The sequence below is a fragment of the Engraulis encrasicolus genome, chromosome 21 (genome assembly GCF_034702125.1).
Source record: "Engraulis encrasicolus isolate BLACKSEA-1 chromosome 21, IST_EnEncr_1.0, whole genome shotgun sequence".
NCBI lineage: Eukaryota > Metazoa > Chordata > Actinopteri > Clupeiformes > Engraulidae > Engraulis > Engraulis encrasicolus.
Genome location: NC_085877.1, coordinates 13133621 through 13153452, shown reverse-complemented (window position 1 = coordinate 13153452; position 19832 = coordinate 13133621). Strand labels below are relative to the sequence as shown.

Here is a 19832-nt window from a genome sequence, read left to right as displayed (position 1 = left end):
TTTGTCTCTTGTTCTTTCTCTTTCTCTCTGTCTTACCCTTTGTTATTCTTCTCATTCCACCTCACACTCAGTATACAGTTGAGATATCTGAACTCATAAACATTGGACAGATTGCTCCTATAAAGGGCTCTACTCTCTGGATCTTTCTTACTGTTTATCTTCCTCAGTTAATCTCTCAGTCTTTCTCTCTGTCTCTGTGTACCACTATCACTACATAGCACTCTCATGATACAGTAAACAGATTTAAACTTATAAACATCTTTTCGTTTCTTCTGCCTTACTCTCCTGATCTCTCTCTCTCTCTCTCTCTCTCTCTCTCTCTCTCTCTCTCTCTCTCTCTCTCTCTCTCTCTCTCTCTCTCTCTCTCTCTCTCTCTCGCTCTCTCTCTCTCTCACTGTTTTGATGATATCCTCTTTCAAGCTCTTAATGTCCCTATCTTCTTATGTTCTTATCCATACAACCTCTCTTGCTCCTTTTCTCTCTCACTCACTCCAACCTTATCTTCTGATTTTATTTCTGTGTCTGCCTGTCTTTCTGTCTCTGTCTTTCTAAACATGTTAGATAATGTGCCATGTGTCTATTCCCTTCTATTGTACTGCATCATCATTGTCATCATGACAATCAACTTTATTCCAAACTCAAGGTCCAATTTCAAGGACACATACCCACATAATAAAAATACAGATAATAACAAATAAAAAATACAGATGATTAACACATTACACAGACAGACAGAATCACCCTTATCTTCAACTCCTGTTGCTCTTCTCAGTGAACAGAGTGGCCAACAATGGCCTGAAGCCGTTTGAGATGCTCTTCAAGACCTCCAGGTGTGACGACCAGGACATGCTCAAGAACTTTAGGGGAGAGTTCAACACGGCCCTGAAAGACATGGTGAGCTGCTAAACCCTTTGGAAAACATGGCATTGACGACACACGGCATGGATACAGTACACACATACTAGGACTCCTTGGCTGAAGAGAGTCTCAATAGGGCAATCGTGGCTAAATAAAGGAAAATAAATAAATTAACACACATGTATATGCACAGAACATACAGTACTTTTGTACACATGTACATGCACAGTACATTATACACATATACAAACACATCTTTAAATGATGAAATTGATGTGGATGATCATGAACTGTTCTTCCTAAAGGTACCTGCGCTATGTGGTGACGATGTGGCCTGTAAGCTGGAGGTGATATCCCAGGGCCAGTGTCTGGAGTATGACTACTATGAGAACGGATTTGCAATAGGTTGGTCTCCTTCTAACGTACGGTTTGATACACCTACAACTTATTTTCCAACACAATTCATTTACCTACGTATATAATGAAGGTTGTAAGGTATTCAATGCTAACTGATGGCCAAATTGAGTACTGTCTGTACTACATACATAGTAGATGGGTAAGTGAAATGCAAAAGTGTGAGGTGTTTTCATGTCTTTTTTGCACAAAAAATGAATAAATTAGCAAATAAATAAAGAAATTACTACTTTTTCACTCAAATTCTGCAGACACAAACAACATTCTTTCTTCACATGTACTACATATTGCCCAGATACAAATCATACAGAAAACTACTCTTCTGCAGAACATTCTGTACTGTAAGGCTAGTCTCTGTTACTATGACCCTCTTTTACCAACAAAATGAATCTCATGATTACAGTCAATCTGTTTTTCTATGAAAATCGTGGTTTATTCTTTCTCCTTTTTGTCCCTTCAAGTCAGCACATTTTTTGCTGCTGTGCTCCAGAAAATTCACTCTTACAAAGTGTTTCCATCAAACCACAGGTGGCCACATTATTCAGATTATAAAGATATTATTTTATAGGCTGTGGTCTTCCAACAGTATTCTCTCTCCTCTACAACTGTGCCGTATTTATACTAGGCATAATAATATTTTTACACAGCCACAGGTGGTTAGCGTGAAATCATTCGGTATTCGGGTGCCAATGGAACTGCGCCAAAAATGTTGAAGGTGTAAAATGGTTTATTCTCTGTATCTCCTGAGCGGCTGTTTAGTGCCCTTTTGGATACACTCTGGGTCGTCTGCTTTATACTTCTGTCTGTCTCACTGAGAGATACTGTATACGATTGCTGGTCTGACAACAAAGTTTCCAGCTTCCAAAGTTTTTCATGATTATCCTGATTGTATGTACTTTTATAAAAGCTTTACGTAAGCTTCCTCTAAGCTAGCAGCCCCTGGTCTTTTTATTATATTCATATTATACTGTGAGGCCGTAAAAGTCTCTTTTTACTCCTTGAGAAAATCTTTTCTGAGCTGTCTCCTGCTGGTCTTATCTCATATTATACCTGTAGGTTCTCCAGTAATCACCTTCTGAAATAATTTGCCCGTCTAACTAACTGGCAGAGGTGTATAATGTAGAAGTAGAATTCATATTGTGTTGTGAGATCAGTCTTTTAACCACTGTGTTCTCACATTTTCTCGGGGCACAACATCACCCCACGCCAAACCCCCAGCAACATAGACTCTCACACCTGGCCTAAAACCCTGAATAGTTTTGTAAACTAGCAACACCCATAGAGTTGGGCCTTTCTTGTTGTCTGGCCCAGGGGCCCGTGAAATCATATTCCGTCTCTGCTGCTAACTGGTTTTGTTGATGTGTGTCAGGTCCTGGAGGCTGGGGCAATAACTGGGGCTCTCAGAATGGGCAGGACTATGCATACTTTGACGCCGGCTTCGCCACAGACAGCCAGGGTCCACCCATGCAGGGGGACCAGGCCTTCCCCCCGGGCACCAGACACCCAGTCAGGGCCAAGTAAGTGTGTACGTGAGTGTGTGTGTGTGTGCGTGAGTGTGTGTGTGCGTGTGTGTGTATGTGTGTGTGTGTGTGTGTGTGTTTTTGTGCGTGTGGGTGTGTGTGCGTGTGTGTGTGCGTGTGTGTGCGTGTGTGTGTGTGAGTATGTGTGTGTGTGTGTGTGTGTGTGTGTGTGTGTGTGTGTGTGTGTGTGAGAGAGAGAGAGAGAGAGAGAGAGAGAGAGGGGGGGGAGTGAGAGAGAGGGGGCGGCGAGTCCATGATTACCATGTGTGTGTATGTGTGTGAGAGAGACACACACAATAAGAGTAAATGAGAATGAATGTTTCTAAGATATAGAGCGTGTGTGTGTGTGTGTGTGTGTGTGTGTGTGTGTGTGTGTGTGTGTGTGTGTGTGTGTGTGTGTGTGTGTGTGTGTGTGTGTGTGTGTGTAGGGCGTTCCCCCCAGGTAGGTACCCAGCCAGGGCCAAGAGGCAGCGTAAGATTGCTGCGCCAACGCGAGACCAGAAGATTCAGATCAACTTCAACATCACAGGTAATGGAAGTACTAGTAGGCTCTTACTGCAGATAGGCCCGTCGACGGGCCTGTTCACTCTGCTCAAAATGCTTGACTATGTCATAACAGCATTGCTATTACATTACGGAGAGACTTAAGTAACATATTAATAGCGAAAGCTTAAGCTGAGGCTTAGACAACCACTTCATATGTTTGTAGGTCTCTACTGTATCTTAGCGCAGAAGAAGGGGATTGCAGTGTGTGTATATTGGCACACAAGTTGCACATTGATTCTTTATCCTTCAATACATTTTTATACAGTATTATACAGTCTATACAGCGGTGTCAAACTGATTTTGGCTCAGGGGCCACATACAGTCAATACTTTGATCTCAAGTGGGCTGGACCAGTAGCATAATTGTGAAATAGGCCTATCCCAAATTTCTGCATCATGACAGAATCGCATGCTATACTAGTCAATGATCTGACGGTGGATGTCAGCGGGGATGTCAGGCAAATCTGTTCTCAAGAATTGAAAACTTGATATCGTAGACAACTGCTACTTTGTAATGGGCTAGAGGTTTACTTCAGTTTTTTAAAAAAAAGCCATTTTCTTTTCCAAACAAATCTGGAGCTGGATTAAACCATGTGATGGGCCGCATCTGGCCCCTGGACCTTACGCCAGGAACACATACCCATGAATTTGACCAAGAGAAGTGAACTTTGCCGTTCATTCCTATGAGGGAAGCGAAGGCAAGCGAACAGGAGCAAAGCGAAGCGAAAATATTCAACCAAGTTTAATATTATGCGAGTGAGGAGCGAATTTTGCCTGTGGTGGCCCATCAAATCAATAAAATAAATGTTCCATTCTATATGATTCGCCCCGATGACCTGATGACCGCTGGACTGTTGAATTCCACCTCTCTGCGCTTCGTTTGTTTCGCCTGCATATTTTCCATGGTCTATACCAGGGATGTCAAATTCAGGCCCGGGGGCCAAATTTGGCCCGCGGAGCCATTTTATTTGGCCCGCGAGATCATTTCAAATGTGTATTACAGTTGGCCCACATACACCATTAATATATGGAAAATATGACTTAAAGGCAAAATTGTGTGCATCACAGGAATTATGAGTCGGATGAGCCAGATTTGTCTGTAGGCCCTTACTAGCACATTGCAGTATAGTTTGAGTACATATGATGGGAACGTGTTATTTGCCTAGCTTTACGTCTACTGTATTCACAATTTCAGTGTATTTTAAATATTGAATTCGGCCCACGACCTCATTGCAGATTTTTCCCGATTTGAATTTGAGTTTGACACCCCTGGTCTATACATTAACGTGACCTCATGTTTCCCAGCAAGCGTTCCAATTTGATAAATTACTATATATGTTATGTACGATTTATATACACATTATATACAAAGATTTACGTTAAAATATATTATTATACGTACATGTATACGTTATACAGTTTCTATACATTAACGTGACCTCATGTTCCCCAGCAAGCATCCCGCTGCCAGTGCGGCGCAACGACTCGGTGGAGGTGGTGAACCAGCGGCGCCTGCTGAAGGCCCTGGAGCAGCTGACCAATCGGCTGAAGCGCACGCTGGCCAAGCAGCCCTTCACCTCCTTCAGCGTCTCGTCCGAGATGATCGTGGCCGACCCCAAGTCCCTGGAGAGCAGGCGGGCCGCCCTCTACTGCCGCCCGGGCTCCGTGCTCAAGGGGCGCATGTGTGGTGAGTGAGTGGCTTGCAGAGTTGTATAAAGCACTAGTACAAGTAGAGGTACTCTTAGAGTGGTAACTACAACACTAGTAATAAGATATTACGGTAACACTTTATTGTAGGGATACATCTATTAGCACTAATACATACAATGTTAATGCCTGCATAAGTAACTTGTAAGGCATGTACTAAGCAAATGCTAAGGCCTACTAGGTCCTTACTAAGGTTAAATTGGTAATAAATCCCTTATTGTGCATGAACAAGACATTTGTGAATACATGCCTAACAAATGTTTGATTTTGCTTTGTACATGCCATACAAGTTACTTATACAGGAACATTGTAGGTATTAGTGCTAATAGATGTTTGCCTAAAATAAAGTGTTACCGATATTACATATAGGGGTGGGTATTGGCAAAGGGTTCATGATTCAATGCGCACCACGACACACATGCCACGATGTGATTCTACCATGATGTATTGCGATTCATATGCTATCGCGATGCATTTGTACAACTGTACTTCTGCTATATACAACTCCGTCACTTGTTATGCTCATTTATTTATTTATTTTTATGGAAGTTGGGTTATGGGGGGTTCGGTAACACTTTATTTTAGGGATACATCTATTAGCACTAATACATACAATGTGCCTGTATAAGGAACTTATAAGGCATGTACAAAGCAAAATCAAACATGTGTTAGGCATGTATTCGCAAATGTCTTGTTCATGCACAATAAGGGATTTATTACCAATTTAACCTTAATATGGACCTAGTAGGCCTTAGCGTTTGCTTAGTACATGCCTTACAAGTTACTTATGCAGGCATTAACATTGTATGTATTAGTGCTAATAGATGTATCCCTAAAATAAAGTGTTACCAGGGGTTCTTGTCTTTATTGGATGGTACAGTGAAGAATTGACAGGAAGAGAAAAATGGACAGGAGAAGATAAACATATCAAGAATATTCGGATTCGCATTTGCACATGTGATTGTATTTGTGCTTGCGTGAGTGTGTGTGATTGACTCAGGTGTCTGATGACCCTGATGATAAATCTGACGACCCAGGTTTCTGTGTCCAAGGGCATTTTCCAGTCCCAACCTCTGTTAAGGTTCATCAGCGTGTTCTTATGTCCTTATTTCTGACAAAATGGCAAATGTTTGGAAATGTAGGTCGTTGTGCTCAGAACTTAACAGAAGGTCTATGACCAAGGTCATGTTCCAGTCACATCCTCTTTAAGGTCGATTAGAGTCCCCTTTGCTCTAACAAAGTACTAGGAAAGTCAGGTAGTGCAGCTCAGAACATAAAAGAAGGTCAGTGCCCAGGGTCGTTTTCCAACCCTCCCCTCCTGACTCTATCCCACTACTTTCCTCCTCTGTCTCTCTCTCAGTCCTTTCCTACACTCCCCGACTCCCCCGCTCCTTTCCTCCTCCGTCTGCCTGTCCTGCTCCTTTCCTCCTGTGTCTCTCTCCCAGTCCTATCATCCTCTTTCTCTCTCCCACTCCTTTCCTCCTCTGTCTGTCTCTCCTACGCCTTTCCTCGTCATTCTCTCCGCCGGGGTGGGTCATTATCTCTGCTGCGGGCGCCATGGGCTACCGGTTAGGGAGTTGGACTTGGGGCCCCTAAGGGGTCACAGGTTCAACTTGGAGGGAGTGAATCACCACCAGCACTCTCCATCCATCCATCTGTCCACCCCTTGAGATGTAAACGGGCAGGGACAAACAGGTCAGATGTCCCAGGCCCAGGGAGAAAGAGGGCAGGTCCTCATTACATAGTATGTATTGGATGAGGGGCCCTTCCCGATGACGTTGTCCCAGGACCCAGACAGTGCTGTCTGCCTAGGGCCCTGCCCCTGTCACTGTGGTGCTACTAGGTTGCTACTGTCATCATGACTTTTGATTGTTTGAGTGCAGAAGGTTACATTTTTATGGTGTGATGGGGCTCGGGGCTGTGGTGTGTCGTGGCCAAAAGGAATGACTCCTCATTTTAATTTAAAGTTTACTGCCTTTTCCTTTTCAATGAAAGGTCAACAAATGTCAAAACAATATCTTAAAAGGTCTAGTGTCTAATTTCCCCCTCCTTTCTCCCAATATGCCCCATCTAGGAAGGGACTCCACAATACTGTTTATCAAGGTCATGCGTTTATCAAGTCATAGCAAATGAAATTTGGAAATAATGAATTTACCTGATTAGGTCAAGTAGCCCACGGTAGTGTATGAGTGTGGAGGAATGACTCTTCATTTGTAGTTTATTGTCTTTTCCTGACCAATGCAAGGTCAAAAAAATATCAAAACTATATTGTGCATGTCCAACTTTTTCCAACTTGCCTGGGGAATGAAGGGACAAGATGATACCCCTGATTGTTCTGTTTATTCAGTCATTAGAAATGAAAAGTTAACAATTATGAAGTGATGTATTTGATTAGGGGAAGTAGCCCAGGATGAGACATGAGTATAGAAACTGGTTGCTCCTCTCTTCAAACAAACTCAAGTCAATAGAAATACTGGAGAAGTGGTGGCAAATATCAAATATCATGGTCAAAAGCAATCCAAAGATTGTGAATTTTGATAGATAATGCCTGAAGTGGTCCACACACCAAGACTTTTCAAGAACTCAAAAGATTTACTATATGATAAAAAATGTATACAGAATATGTATATGTAAATGCATGTACACTATGTACAGTATAAAAAACATCAAAACGATATCTTTAAGGAAGTCTTATATGCAATGTGTGTGTGTGTGTGTGTCTTAGTCCAGTGTCCTCTGGGCACGTACTTCTCTCTGGAGTACGGGGAGTGTGAGAGCTGCTGGATCGGGTCGTACCAGGACGAGGAGGGGCAGATGGAGTGCAAGCCCTGCCCAGACGGATTCTCCACCGCATACCTGCACTCACGTACCCAGGCCGAGTGCAAAGGTGAGCACTAAATCATACGATATGATACAGTGCAGTATAATACATTACAATGCCATTCTCCACCGCAATACCTCCACTCACGCACCCAGGCCGAGTGCAAAGGTGAGCACTAGATCATACCATATGATACAGTGCAGTATAATACAATGCCATTCTCCACCGCAATACCTCCACTCACGCACCCAGGCCGAGTGCAAAGGTGGGCGCTATACTGTAAAATTTGATATGAAACAATACAATACCCTTGGCACACTACTTGCACTCCTGTAGCCAGGTCAAGGGCAAAGATGACCACTATACCAATGTCATACAGTACTATGCAATGCCATACAACGTAATACAAGGTACTGTACATAACACTGTTTACCCACCACTGCTACTCTCGCAGCAAGACTAAGCGCCAAGACGAGTTCATATGATAACAGTATGATGGGGTATATTACAATACGGTAGCCACAAAAAGAACATGGAGAGAACATGGATTTGTAGATTTTCAAATGATCTGTATTACACCTTGGTATGACTCCTGTTATATCGAATTGTTTACAAGTCAACAAGTCAGCACACATACATTGCGGTACAATGCAATCAAATACCATCGGCCCACTACTAGCACTTACCTGCGGCCAAACCGAATGAAAAGGTGAGCTCAATGCATTGCAATGCGATACCACTGGCCTCCACTGCTGAGCCATATACACACGACCCCTGGGAACTTCGAGATCATAAAACACTTACAATACAGTATACTATAAAGCATTTACCCATTGGGAGTCTTCTGAAGTCTTTGAAAGTGTTACCGTTTATGGATATCTTTTAGTGGAGGCTTGTTCACATCTTAGGAACAGCTGTAGAAACCATTGCACTCCAGACATTGTTTCCCCTAACAGGTGCTGTTGGTACAGGTTGGGATAAGGACTTCATGTATAAAAGAAAAAAGAAAAATCCGCACACTGTTGCTGCTCACCGATTTGTGTACAATAAATCGGTGAGCAGCAACAGTGTGCGAATTTTCCTATCTTCTTTTACGCACGTTTGTTTGATCCAGCACCTGTTTTACTGGATGTGCGTGCATCACTTACACTACATAAGCACTCCATGTAACATGTCTTCATTTTCGAAGTGGAACAAACCACATGCTGTTCTCCTCTGAAACGGCACAGATATATTATGAGTTTCCTTCGTTCTCTCATGGGCATCTTTCTTATCTCTCCCTCTATTATCTCATTTCATCTCTGAACCTGAATGAAAAAAGTATGTCAGCTTAATAAAACTAGTAGGGTTACATTTTCCTTTCCCTGTTATAGAAATGTTACGGCATGTTATAGGTTAGGTTAAGGTTAGGTACTGTATGTACAAGTACATAATGTAACATGTTGATATTTTTTGTTCTTTGAATGGAAGCCTATAGAAGAGTAAAAGAATATGCATCCCACCTCGCTGAGGCCAGGTGCAGGAGGACAAAGGCATATCTGACAATAGAGAGAGGAAGTCCACACACTGCAACTCCACTTGAAATGTTTATTCAAGACATACAATGCTTCAAAACGTATGTCTTGAATAAACCTTGCAAGCGGAGATGCAGTGTGCAGACTTCTACCCCCTCTATTGAAAGACTATACTGCAGGGGTATTCAATTAAAAGCTACTGAGGGCCAGTTTATCAAATTCCTCACAGTAAAAGGGCCGAACTTAATACTACAGTCCCAGGAAAAAGTTTGTACACCCTTTGAAATTTCTTACATTTTTGTCAAAATTGATCATAAAACATGGTCTGATCTACCCGGAAATCTCAAGAAGGAACAATCAGAGTCTGCTTTAATTAATTCCACCCAAACATTTACATGTTATCGTATTTTTATTGGTCATAAGGCCATAATATTCACAGGAGAGCAGGGCATAAGTAAGTACACCCTTGCATTAAGTAGGTTTTAACCCTCAGTTAGTTGCAATATCATCAACCAGACTTGTCCTGTAGTTGCAGATCAGATTAACAAAACAATCTGTTTGTATCTTGTCTCCCTCTTCTTTAAAGAACTGCCTCTCGTCAGCAAGGTTTGTGGGATGTCTGGAGTGCATAGCTTTCTTGACTTCATGCCATTTAATCTCAATTGTTTTTTTGTCAGGGCTTTGACTGGGCTATTTCAGAATGTGTATTTCATTATTATGAAGCCATTCTAAAGTCGATTTGCTTCTAAAGTATGGGTTGTTGTCACATTGCAGGACCCATACTCTTGTGTGCTTCAACTGTGTGACAGACTTCCTCACGTTTTTTCTGTAAAATATCACAATAAACTTGAGTTCATTGTTCCACTGATAATAGCAAACTGTCAAGGGCCTGAGGCAGCAAGGTAGCCGCATATAATGATGCTCCCGCCACCATACTCAGAAGAGGAGATGTAACCAAGAATAGCTAAAAATGGGATTCATTCTGACAATCTAAAATTAATGGGGTTTCTGTCCAAAAAAATATTGCTGCACCTTTGAGGTTTGCGAAAAAGCATTTATATGCTTCATAGAATTACTGCAAAATATTCTGTAGACCAACGCTGAAACCAAAGTTCAATTGTTCTGGGGAACACACAATGTCATGTTTGGAGGAGAACTGGAGAACCACACCTTCACCAAAACATCATCTCCGCCTTTGAGTATGGTGGCGGGAGCATCATTATATGCGGCTACCTTGCTGCCTCAGGCCCTTTTGAGTTTGCTATCATCAGTGGAACAATGAACTCAGAAGTTTATCAAGATATTTTACAGAAAAATGTGAGGTAGTCTGTCACACAGTTGAAGCACACAAGAGGATGGGTGCTGAAATGTGACAACAACCCATACTTTAGAAGCAAATCGACTTTAGAATGGCTTCATAATAATGAAATACACATTCTGGAATAGCCCAGTCAAAGCCCTGACAAAAAAACAATTGAGATTATATGGCATGAAGTCAAGAAAGCTATGCACTCCAGACATCCCACAAACCTTGCTGACGAGAGGCAGTTTTCTAAAGAGGGAGACAAGATACATCCAGATTGTTTTGTTAATCTGATCTGCAACTACAGGACGCATCACGCGTCTGGTTAAGGTTATCGCGACTAAGTGAGGGGCAAAACCTATTGAATGCAAGGGTGTACTTACTTATGCCTTGCTGTCCTGTGAATGTTTACATCTTATGGCCAATGAAAATATGAAAACTTGTAAATGTTTGGGTTGAATTAATTAAAGCAGACTCTGGTTGTTCCTTCTTGCGATTTCCGGGAAGATCAGACCATGTTTTATGACCAATTTTGACAGACAGGTAAGAAATTTCAAAGGGTGTACAAACTTTTTCCTGGGACTGTATATATAGATAGCGCGCCTATGTTTTAATTTTGTTCAGACCTTGTGAAGGGCCAGAGCCTTGCCATGCAAGGGCCGGATCTGGCCCTGGGGTCTCCAATTGAATACCCCTGCTACGCTGGATAATGCTCAGTACCTCTTTCTTCTCCCGTGTGTCTGCAGAACAGTGTAAGCCCGGCACCTCCTCCATGACGGGGCTGGAGACGTGCGAGTCGTGCCCGTTGGGTCAGTACCAGCCCGAGTTCGGAACCCGACGCTGCCTCAAGTGCCCAGAGGACACATCCACCGTCATCAGGGGCGCGCAGGACGAGCACGAGTGTGGAGGTGAGGTGGCCTGGGAAATCCCATGCTGCTTTGCACAATCGTTCCGATCTGAAAGACAACATGGAGCGGTCTTAAGCGAGGGAGCCAATCAGACAACAGTGATGACGTGTACTACTTGCAATTCGTTTGAATACTGACATGATTGACTATGGTCTACGTACTGTATATGCCAAATGATACATCCGTAACGCCCAATAACCTCATAGTAACCTCCTTCAACACTCGTAAACCACACCTTTCTCACGAGAAATTGCATAGGTATCCTCCAGACTATCTCGTTTCTGAGAGTGGTGTTAATCAGGCAAGAGGTAAGGAGGAGGAGGAGGAGGAGGAGGAACAGAAGGAGGAGAGACTTTTACAAATCACTGTAAGTCAAGATGACTTAAAAACGAGCTAATCATTGTAATATTACTGTATGTATCAGCGTACATGTGGAAAGAGCAGAGTACAGAGCACATGTAAAGTACATTTTACATTGTAGAAGATAACATTGAAATGGCTACGGTATCGTTTGGGCCCAAGAAAAGAGGGAGCATGGAGAAAGAGGAGGAGGTGGAGGAGAGAGACTGTGTTACTTACACTGCATCACTTGATGTCAGCATGACCTAAAACCAGCTCATCAGGGTGAAAAGCACAGCGTACATGTGAAAAGTACGGAGGCATGGCGCATCAACAAAATTAAATGGTAACGTCATCAGTTTATCCCAGGATGAGAATGATTGTAGACCATTCAAGAGGAGGAGGTTTCAGTAGCGCTGTTCAACCACTGCTACACACTGCCTGTAATTACAAACATGCAGGGGTTGAACCAGCTTCATAAGTCATTCAGAAGGTCAGGATGACCTAAAATTCAGCTTATCAGTGGAGGCAAAATGCACCCATTTCTTCTCAATTGTACGTCTTTCAGAGAGCCCATCATGAAATGCTTTAACAGATTGTTGGACAGGTCAAAACTGTTGAGGTGATCCATGTTGTTGGTGGAAACTTTGCATGCATTTGTTAGTGTTTAAGTCTTTCTCCCTCTCGGTCTCTCTCTCTCTGTCTCTCTGTCTCTCTATCTCTCTCTCTCTCTCTCTCTCTCCCTCTCTCTCTCTCTCTCGCTCTCTCTCTCTCTCCCTGTCTTTCTCTCTCTCTTTCTCCTAACCCCTCAAAGTGAAACACTTTGCTATTCGCTGAACAAAGCTTCCTTCATCATCACCATTAGAGTGTGACTCGGGCCGTTTTTTTCTGTCCGAGTCCGGCCCTCAGCCGAAAGAAAAGTTATCGAATCTGACCTGGGCCCGAGACTAATTAAAATGTTTGTGTCCGAGCCCGACCGAAGCCCAAGACCAGTTTCATAGCAACAGAACCGGGTGCGCAAGCAAGATTTTCTACATGGGCTCCATATTCAATATAGCACGTGATGGTATAGACAAAGACGTTAGGATGAGGCAATTTGCAGTAGCCTAATTTAATTACACACGCATAGTAAGTAAACACACACACACACACACGCACACACGCACGCACGCACGCACACACTCACACACTCACACAGGTGACGGCGCACCTTATGTTTCTTTCGGTTAGACTAGCCAGAGATGTTGGGTGCAGTCTTTGCAGTTTGGTCATTGCCATTCTGTCTGTAACAGAATTGAAACATGCATTGTAAACCTGTTATAAATGATGTCTTACCAGAATGGCAATGACCAAGTCGAGGTGCATTACCAATGGTCCTGTGCACTGTCATCGCGGTGTAGTACTATGGTAGTGAAGGTTTTTCAGTCACTATTACAGCATTCCACTGGTGGAACGGCGTGCATTCTCTCTTCTATTTTTTCTTTGCGGTTTAACAACGGTTGGCAATCAACTACATTACCGCCAGTAAAATCTCTCTCTCTCTCTCTCTCTCTCTCTCTCTCTCTCTCTCTCCTTCTCCATAACTATATCGCTTTCTTTCCTCACTCCCTCCCTCTTTCCCACAGTTCCGTGCTCGGCAGGCCACTTCTCGCGTACTGGGCTGGTGCCGTGCTACCCGTGCCCCCATGACTACTACCAGCCAGAGGAGGGCCGCTCCTACTGCCTCTCCTGCCCCTTCTACGGCACCACCACCGTCAACGGGGCCACCGCCATCCAGCAGTGCTCCAGTGAGTACCCTCCCTGACTGACTCTGCATCCCTGTCCCCCCCCCCATATCATTCTGCATCCCTGTTCCCCCTCCAACTGACTCCGCATCCCTGTCTCCCCTCCAACTGACTCCGCATCCCTGTCTCCCCTCCAACTGACTCTGCATCCCTGTCTCCTCTCCATATCATTCTGCATCCCTGTCCCCCCTCCAACTGACTTGCATTCAGGCTCCCTTCCCTCCGTAAGTCTCCTTCTGTACAACGACACATTCGGGGCCTTGCTCAAGGGCAGCTCAACCAAGTATGGTAGGGAGGGATTTGAACCTGCAACCCTCTGATCTAAAGTCCATGTCCTTAACCATTACTAGGCCAGCTGTCCAGTACTGCTCTTTATGACAAGTGTGAATTACATTTAGATGTTCTTTGGGATTCTGGTTCTTGATACCTCAATTTCCTTTGGAATCAATAAAGCGCCTCCAGCAATCTATTCAATCCCACAGTACTAACACATGTCCCCGTAGGAAAACCCTGGAAATGCACCTTTCAGCACATCCCCAAAAAATATAGATATATTGACAGTTAATGAGTTGACAGCTCACTCAGCACAAGTAATTGGAAATATATTACACATAACAAGTAATTGGAAATATATAGCACATAACAGCAGTAGCAGCCCCAGACAAACTCCCCACGCTCACACCTCCCTATCCTCCCTGTCTCCCTCCCCTTTGACGCCACTTTGAACAGCAGGGGGAAAAATGTGCCTCAGAAGAGAGCAAGGGGGATGGATGAATACGGCTTGAGATAATCTTTTCCATGCTTGACAGCAAGAATTATGCACTCTCTCCCCCTTTTTTCTCTTTTTCTGCCGCACTTTCTGTTTCCCCCTGTCTCCAGAGATGGGACCAAGTTACTCATTTGTAAGTCACAAGTCAGTCTCAAGTCCTTGCAATGAAGTCCGAGTACAAGTCACAAGTTAAGACACATTTGGCCAAGTCATGTCCAAGTCCAAGTCGTACCCAAACCAAGTCAAATCCAAGCCTCATTTTTCCCAAGTCCTTAGCAAGTCACTATGTATTCTATGCACAACCTTGACAACCACTTTTGGTCATAAATTCATTAGCTCTCCACACTGCTATGCATGCCAAAAAGGGCCTTTGGTGCTGATTAAGGGCAAATCATTTAATATTCTTTTTATTTCAATTAACATTTTCACATGCAAATGCAGAAAGTGGAATGGTAGACTTGACATGTCATTGCAAGTCATTGCAAGCTAAAACTGTCAAGTCAAGTCACGTTTTGAGTCAATATCATGCAAGTCAAGTCACAAGTCATTCTTAATATTGCCGAGTCAAGTCTCAAGTCAAGTCATTTGTGACTCAAGTCACAAGTCATAAATCACAAGTCCACATCACAAGCCTCCCTCTCTCCTCTCCTGTCATGTTGAGTCTTTATCCCTCAATGTGTTTTTTGTCTTTCTCCCGTTTCCTCTACTTCTATCTCTTGTTCCCTTGTCAGCTTTTGGCTCCAGTTTCTTGCCAAAAGAAGAGAGCGTGACGTCGGCCCCTGAGGTGGACGCTAAGCCACACCCCCAAGCCAGTAGTCAGGTGAGGAGCATACCAGACTCCAACGGGCTTGTTTCTTTTTTCAATTCTCTGTTTTGACTTTTAGGCCTCCGTGTAAGTATCGTTTGGCCTTTCTTTCCTTCTCTCTTTCTTTTCTTTCTTTCTTTTTTTTGTTTCTTTCTCTCTTTCTTTATTATTTCTTTTGGTCTTCTGTCTCTCTCTATCTCTCTCTCTTTCTCTCTCTCGCTCTCTCTCCTTATGCCTCAGTCTCTCTTTGATATCTCTCATGTTCTCAATTTGTTTCAATTAATCTGTCTCTCTCGTTTGGCCCTAAGCCAGTCAGTGCGAGGTGAGGCACATATCTGGGACCTTCATGCAGGTCGCTCTCTCTCTCTCTCTCTCTCTCTCTCTCTCTCTCTCTCTCTCTCTCTCTCTCTCTCTCTCTCTCATTTATTCTCACTTTATCTGACCATGTCTACCTTTCTCTTTCTCTGTTTCTATCCCTCCATCTTTCATACTAGCCAAAATCTGGTCGGGAAGGGTGGCCTAGCCTGGGCCTTTCGTTTGGATGACAACATGGAAAAATCTGTGTTCACTTTGCCCCGCCGCTGCTTGACTCAAACTCAAACCATCCCCGGCTTTTGTCTCTTCTTCTCCTTCTTCTCCTTCTTCTCCTTCTTCTTCTTCTTCTTCTTCTTCTTCTTCTTCTTCTTTTTCTTCGTCTTCCTCCCCAGGTGTTCCACGAGTGTTTCCTGAACCCGTGTCAAAACAAAGGCATATGCGAGGAGGTAGGGGTGGGCTACGTTTGCACCTGCCAACCAGGATTCACAGGTAATGCAACACACATGTACACACACACACACATGCTATGGCACTATTGCACTTTAATACCCCCCACCACACACACACACACACACACACACACACACACACACACACACACACACGCGCGCGCACACACACACACACACACACACACACACACACACACACACACACACACACACACACACACACACACACACAAACAGACACACATACACACAAACACGAATCTCAGGCCCATCAGGGTTATTATCATGATTAGCAAAAAGTAAAGCTAAAATGTACTAAACTGTAATTCTGTAGTGATAAATCAACACTTAGTGTTGGACCAACACTGCATTCAAATCTATAAATGTTAAATTAGCACTGCACAGATCACTACGCAAGGCTCAGCAAGTAAAAACCCTGCATATTTGATCCAACCAGCCCTGAATCTGCTGATTGAGCTCCGACTCCTCCCCGTTTAGCATGCTGAACCTGTTGGTGTTTTTGGGCAACACAACACAAAGTTTTCTAAGTTGTTTATGTCAGTCAGCTGTTTTTGCTAATCATTTCCCCAGAGTCTGAAATCAGGATAATGAGCGCAACCAGCTGCACGGTAAAAAAAAATGCTGTGTTTATTCAGCACCTAGAGCAGTGGTTCCCAACCTTTTTCTTAAGGGACCCATTTTTTTACTATTGTAAGCTTTGGTGACCCAACCACGCGAGCGCCCGCACGAGACGGAGTCACAAGATGCCCTCCGTTTCCTGCGAAAACTTATTTTAGTTATTTTATTCCTCAATTCGTCTTTAGTCATTTAATGTAGCACTTACAATTTGTTGCGTCTATGCATTTATTAGTTAAATGCTTTGTCTTTTATTCAACATGGGCTATATATATTTAAAACGAAACCCCTTAAAATCAAGAGGGCTCCGCGACCCCCTGTGGATCTTTGGCGACCCATAAGGGGGGTCCCGACCCATAGGTTGGGAACCACTGACCTAGAGAGTCAAGTTAACACCTTTCAGAGTGTATTTGGTCCCAGAGTACTCTCTAAGAGTTGAGTCAACACTGCATTTTTTACTGTTTGGTTTATTGACACCATATATACTATGTGCTAAACACATGAAAGAGCCTTTTTGGCTGTGTGAGTTTGAAACACATTAAGGTCTGACAATGCCATTGACGGAGCTTACCCAAGGCAGGCCCTCTTAGCCACTTACCCAGCATGATCTGCAGACAACATTCCACTGTCTGGGGCTATCGGAAGACATGTGCCGTTCACATGAATCATTCGCCCTTGTGCTTTGGTTCGTGCTTTGAAAGGAAAACAATAATACAATTTGTCTGCTCTTTCTCTCTCCCTCTCCTTCTTTCTCTCTCTTTTTCCCTCCCTCTCTCCTTCCTTCCTTCTGTCACTCTCAATTCTGTGTCTCTCTCTCTTTCCCTCTCTCTCTCTCTTTTTCTCTTTCCCTCCCTCTCAATTTTTCTCTGTATGTCTCTCTTCCTTTTTTTCCTCTCTCTCTCTGTCCCCTTCCGTCCCTCGCCCACTCTCTCCCTCTTTACTCTCCTTTTCTCACAGGAGCGAAGTGCGAGAGTGACATTGATGAATGCGAGTCCGACCCGTGCCAGAACGGTGGGCTGTGCCGCGACGGCACGGGAGACTTCCACTGCGAGTGCCAGCCCGGCTTCGTAGGTAGGTATGGCGCCGGGCCACCATACTGTGGCTCTGGCTGGGCCTGTCCATCTGTCTGTCTGTCTGCCTGCCTGGCTTTATGTCTGTCTGCACTTAACTAATGTGTTTGTCTACTTGCCTGCCCAAATGTGCCGGTCTGTCTGTCTGTCTGCCTGTTAGCCTGTCTGCCCAACTAACTTGTCTGTCTGATTAATAATCCTGTACTTGCCTGCCTGATTTGCCTGCCTACGCAAAGTTCCTACCTGCCTACATCTGGATTATCAATGTGCCTATATCTGTCTTTCTGTCTGCGTGTCTGCCTGTCTGTCCAATGTGCCTATCTGCCCTTGCTTGCCCGCCTGCCTGCCCTATGTGCCTACTTGCTTGCCTGATTTCATGCCTGTCTAGCTAATATGTCTGTCTGATTAATGATACTCCTGTATTTCTGCTTGTCTACCCATTGTACCCGTCTGTCTGCTGGATGTGCCTGTCTTACTGCCTACCCAAGTTTCCTTTCTGCCAGTCTGTCTACCCAATTTCCCTGCCTGTTTACCTAACTGCCTGCCTGTCTGTCTGTCTGCCTGTTTACCTGCCTGCCTGCCCAATACGCCTCCCTGCCCAATGGGCCTGTCTGTCTGCCTGTCTCAAGTGTCTGTCAACCTTGCTGCCTGGCTTCTTGTCTGTCTTCCTATGCAAAGTCTCTCTGTCTGCCAGCCTGTCTTCCCAACATGCATCACTGCCTGCCTGCCTGCCTGCCTGCCTGCCGGCCTGCTCGTGGTTAAGGCTGTCATTGAGTCAGCGCCTGGGCTTGTGCAACAAGGCCCTTTTTTCCACACATGGTTGGGATTGCCTGCTGTCTCGCTTCAGCTGGTGTGGATGTTGGTGGCCGTGGTGGTAGTGATGAGAGGTTGGGGATGGCAGGCACTGACACTGAAGATGGGGTTTGGTTGGAGTGGAAGAGAGCAGGGTGAGAGGAAAGGGGGGTGAACAGAGGAGAGAAAAACAGAAGAGGAGAAGGGGAAGAGAAACACAGAAAAGGAGGGGAAGAGGAGAAGGACGTGGAGGAGTGGAGAGGAGAGAATAGGGAAGAAGAGAGAGTCACGAATATACGTACATCTAATAATTTGTAATACATTAATATACACAGCCTGGAGTTGCGTTGCCCAATCACGAAAAACAGGGGTTTATCTTAACTCTTTTACCAATTAATAGATTTATATTTGTGACCATGCTATGAGTGATGCAACATGGCTTCAGGAGAATGTGTTAAATACAGCAGCAATTTGTCTTTGTCTTTGCATATATCTTGACACAGAATGCACTAGCATGACATACTAATACGGCTATTTATGAGATCAGTCTGTGCACGGAGTGGTAATGGGTCGAACTGGAGAGGTAAGAAGCAGAAGAGAAAATCAGGGAATAGAGGAGAGAGGAAAGGGAACAGCAACGAGGAGAAGAAAGGAGAGGATTTAGAACGCCCCTTAAGCCTTAAGCCTCCCAGCGCCCCCTTGACCTCACCATAAGCCTGCCAATGCCCCCTTAGTATTAAAAAATAAAATGAAACGAAAACCCCTTAAAAGCAGCTGAGACACACACCCTCTCTGAACTATATCCTTCTAAACGCCCCCGAGGACTTCCTAATGCTCCCCGGGGGGCTGTAGAGCCCTAGTTGAGAAACGCTCATTTTTATAGTTAGAGGCAATGTAGTGTAAGGAAGAATCATGAAGGAGAAGAGATAGGAAGGGAGGACAGCAGGGGTGTGTGGAGAAGGTGTGATGGTGTGATTAACATCTGCTTGCTGAAGTCAGAAGTGGCATGCCACTCAGTCACATTCCGTGCTCTACAGTGCCCTGCCATGCGCTTACTGTATGTGCATCTCTTGGGATAGCATTGGTTGAATTATAGATGGGGGAGGAAAGGGAAGCAAAAGAGCAGAGAGAAGACAGGTGAAAATGGAGGGCTAGAAGGATAGGAGCAGAAGACAGCAGAGCAGAGGAGAGGAGAGGATAGGAGAGGTGAGGAGAGAAAGGAAAGGTAGTAGAGGTAGAACAAAGTAAGAGTGAGTCATGGGTAAGCAGTTTGGGCGATA

General features: G+C 44.2%; 1 protein-coding gene across 4 annotated transcripts in view; it reads left to right on the top strand.

The window, feature by feature from the left end:
* Positions 1-19832, top strand: part of svep1 (sushi, von Willebrand factor type A, EGF and pentraxin domain containing 1) — a 222438-nt gene that overhangs the window by 128782 nt on the left and 73824 nt on the right. For all 4 annotated transcript variants that reach the window (XM_063186230.1, XM_063186229.1, XM_063186228.1 and 1 more), the window contains exons 13-23: positions 773-894; positions 1164-1263; positions 2642-2789; positions 3221-3321; positions 4791-5024; positions 7770-7931; positions 11429-11590; positions 13555-13716; positions 15214-15302; positions 15995-16091; positions 17648-17761. In XM_063186230.1, coding sequence (XP_063042300.1) covers positions 773-894; positions 1164-1263; positions 2642-2789; positions 3221-3321; positions 4791-5024; positions 7770-7931; positions 11429-11590; positions 13555-13716; positions 15214-15302; positions 15995-16091; positions 17648-17761 — 1491 coding nt within the window. The remainder of the gene's footprint in view (positions 1-772; positions 895-1163; positions 1264-2641; positions 2790-3220; positions 3322-4790; positions 5025-7769; positions 7932-11428; positions 11591-13554; positions 13717-15213; positions 15303-15994; positions 16092-17647; positions 17762-19832) is intronic.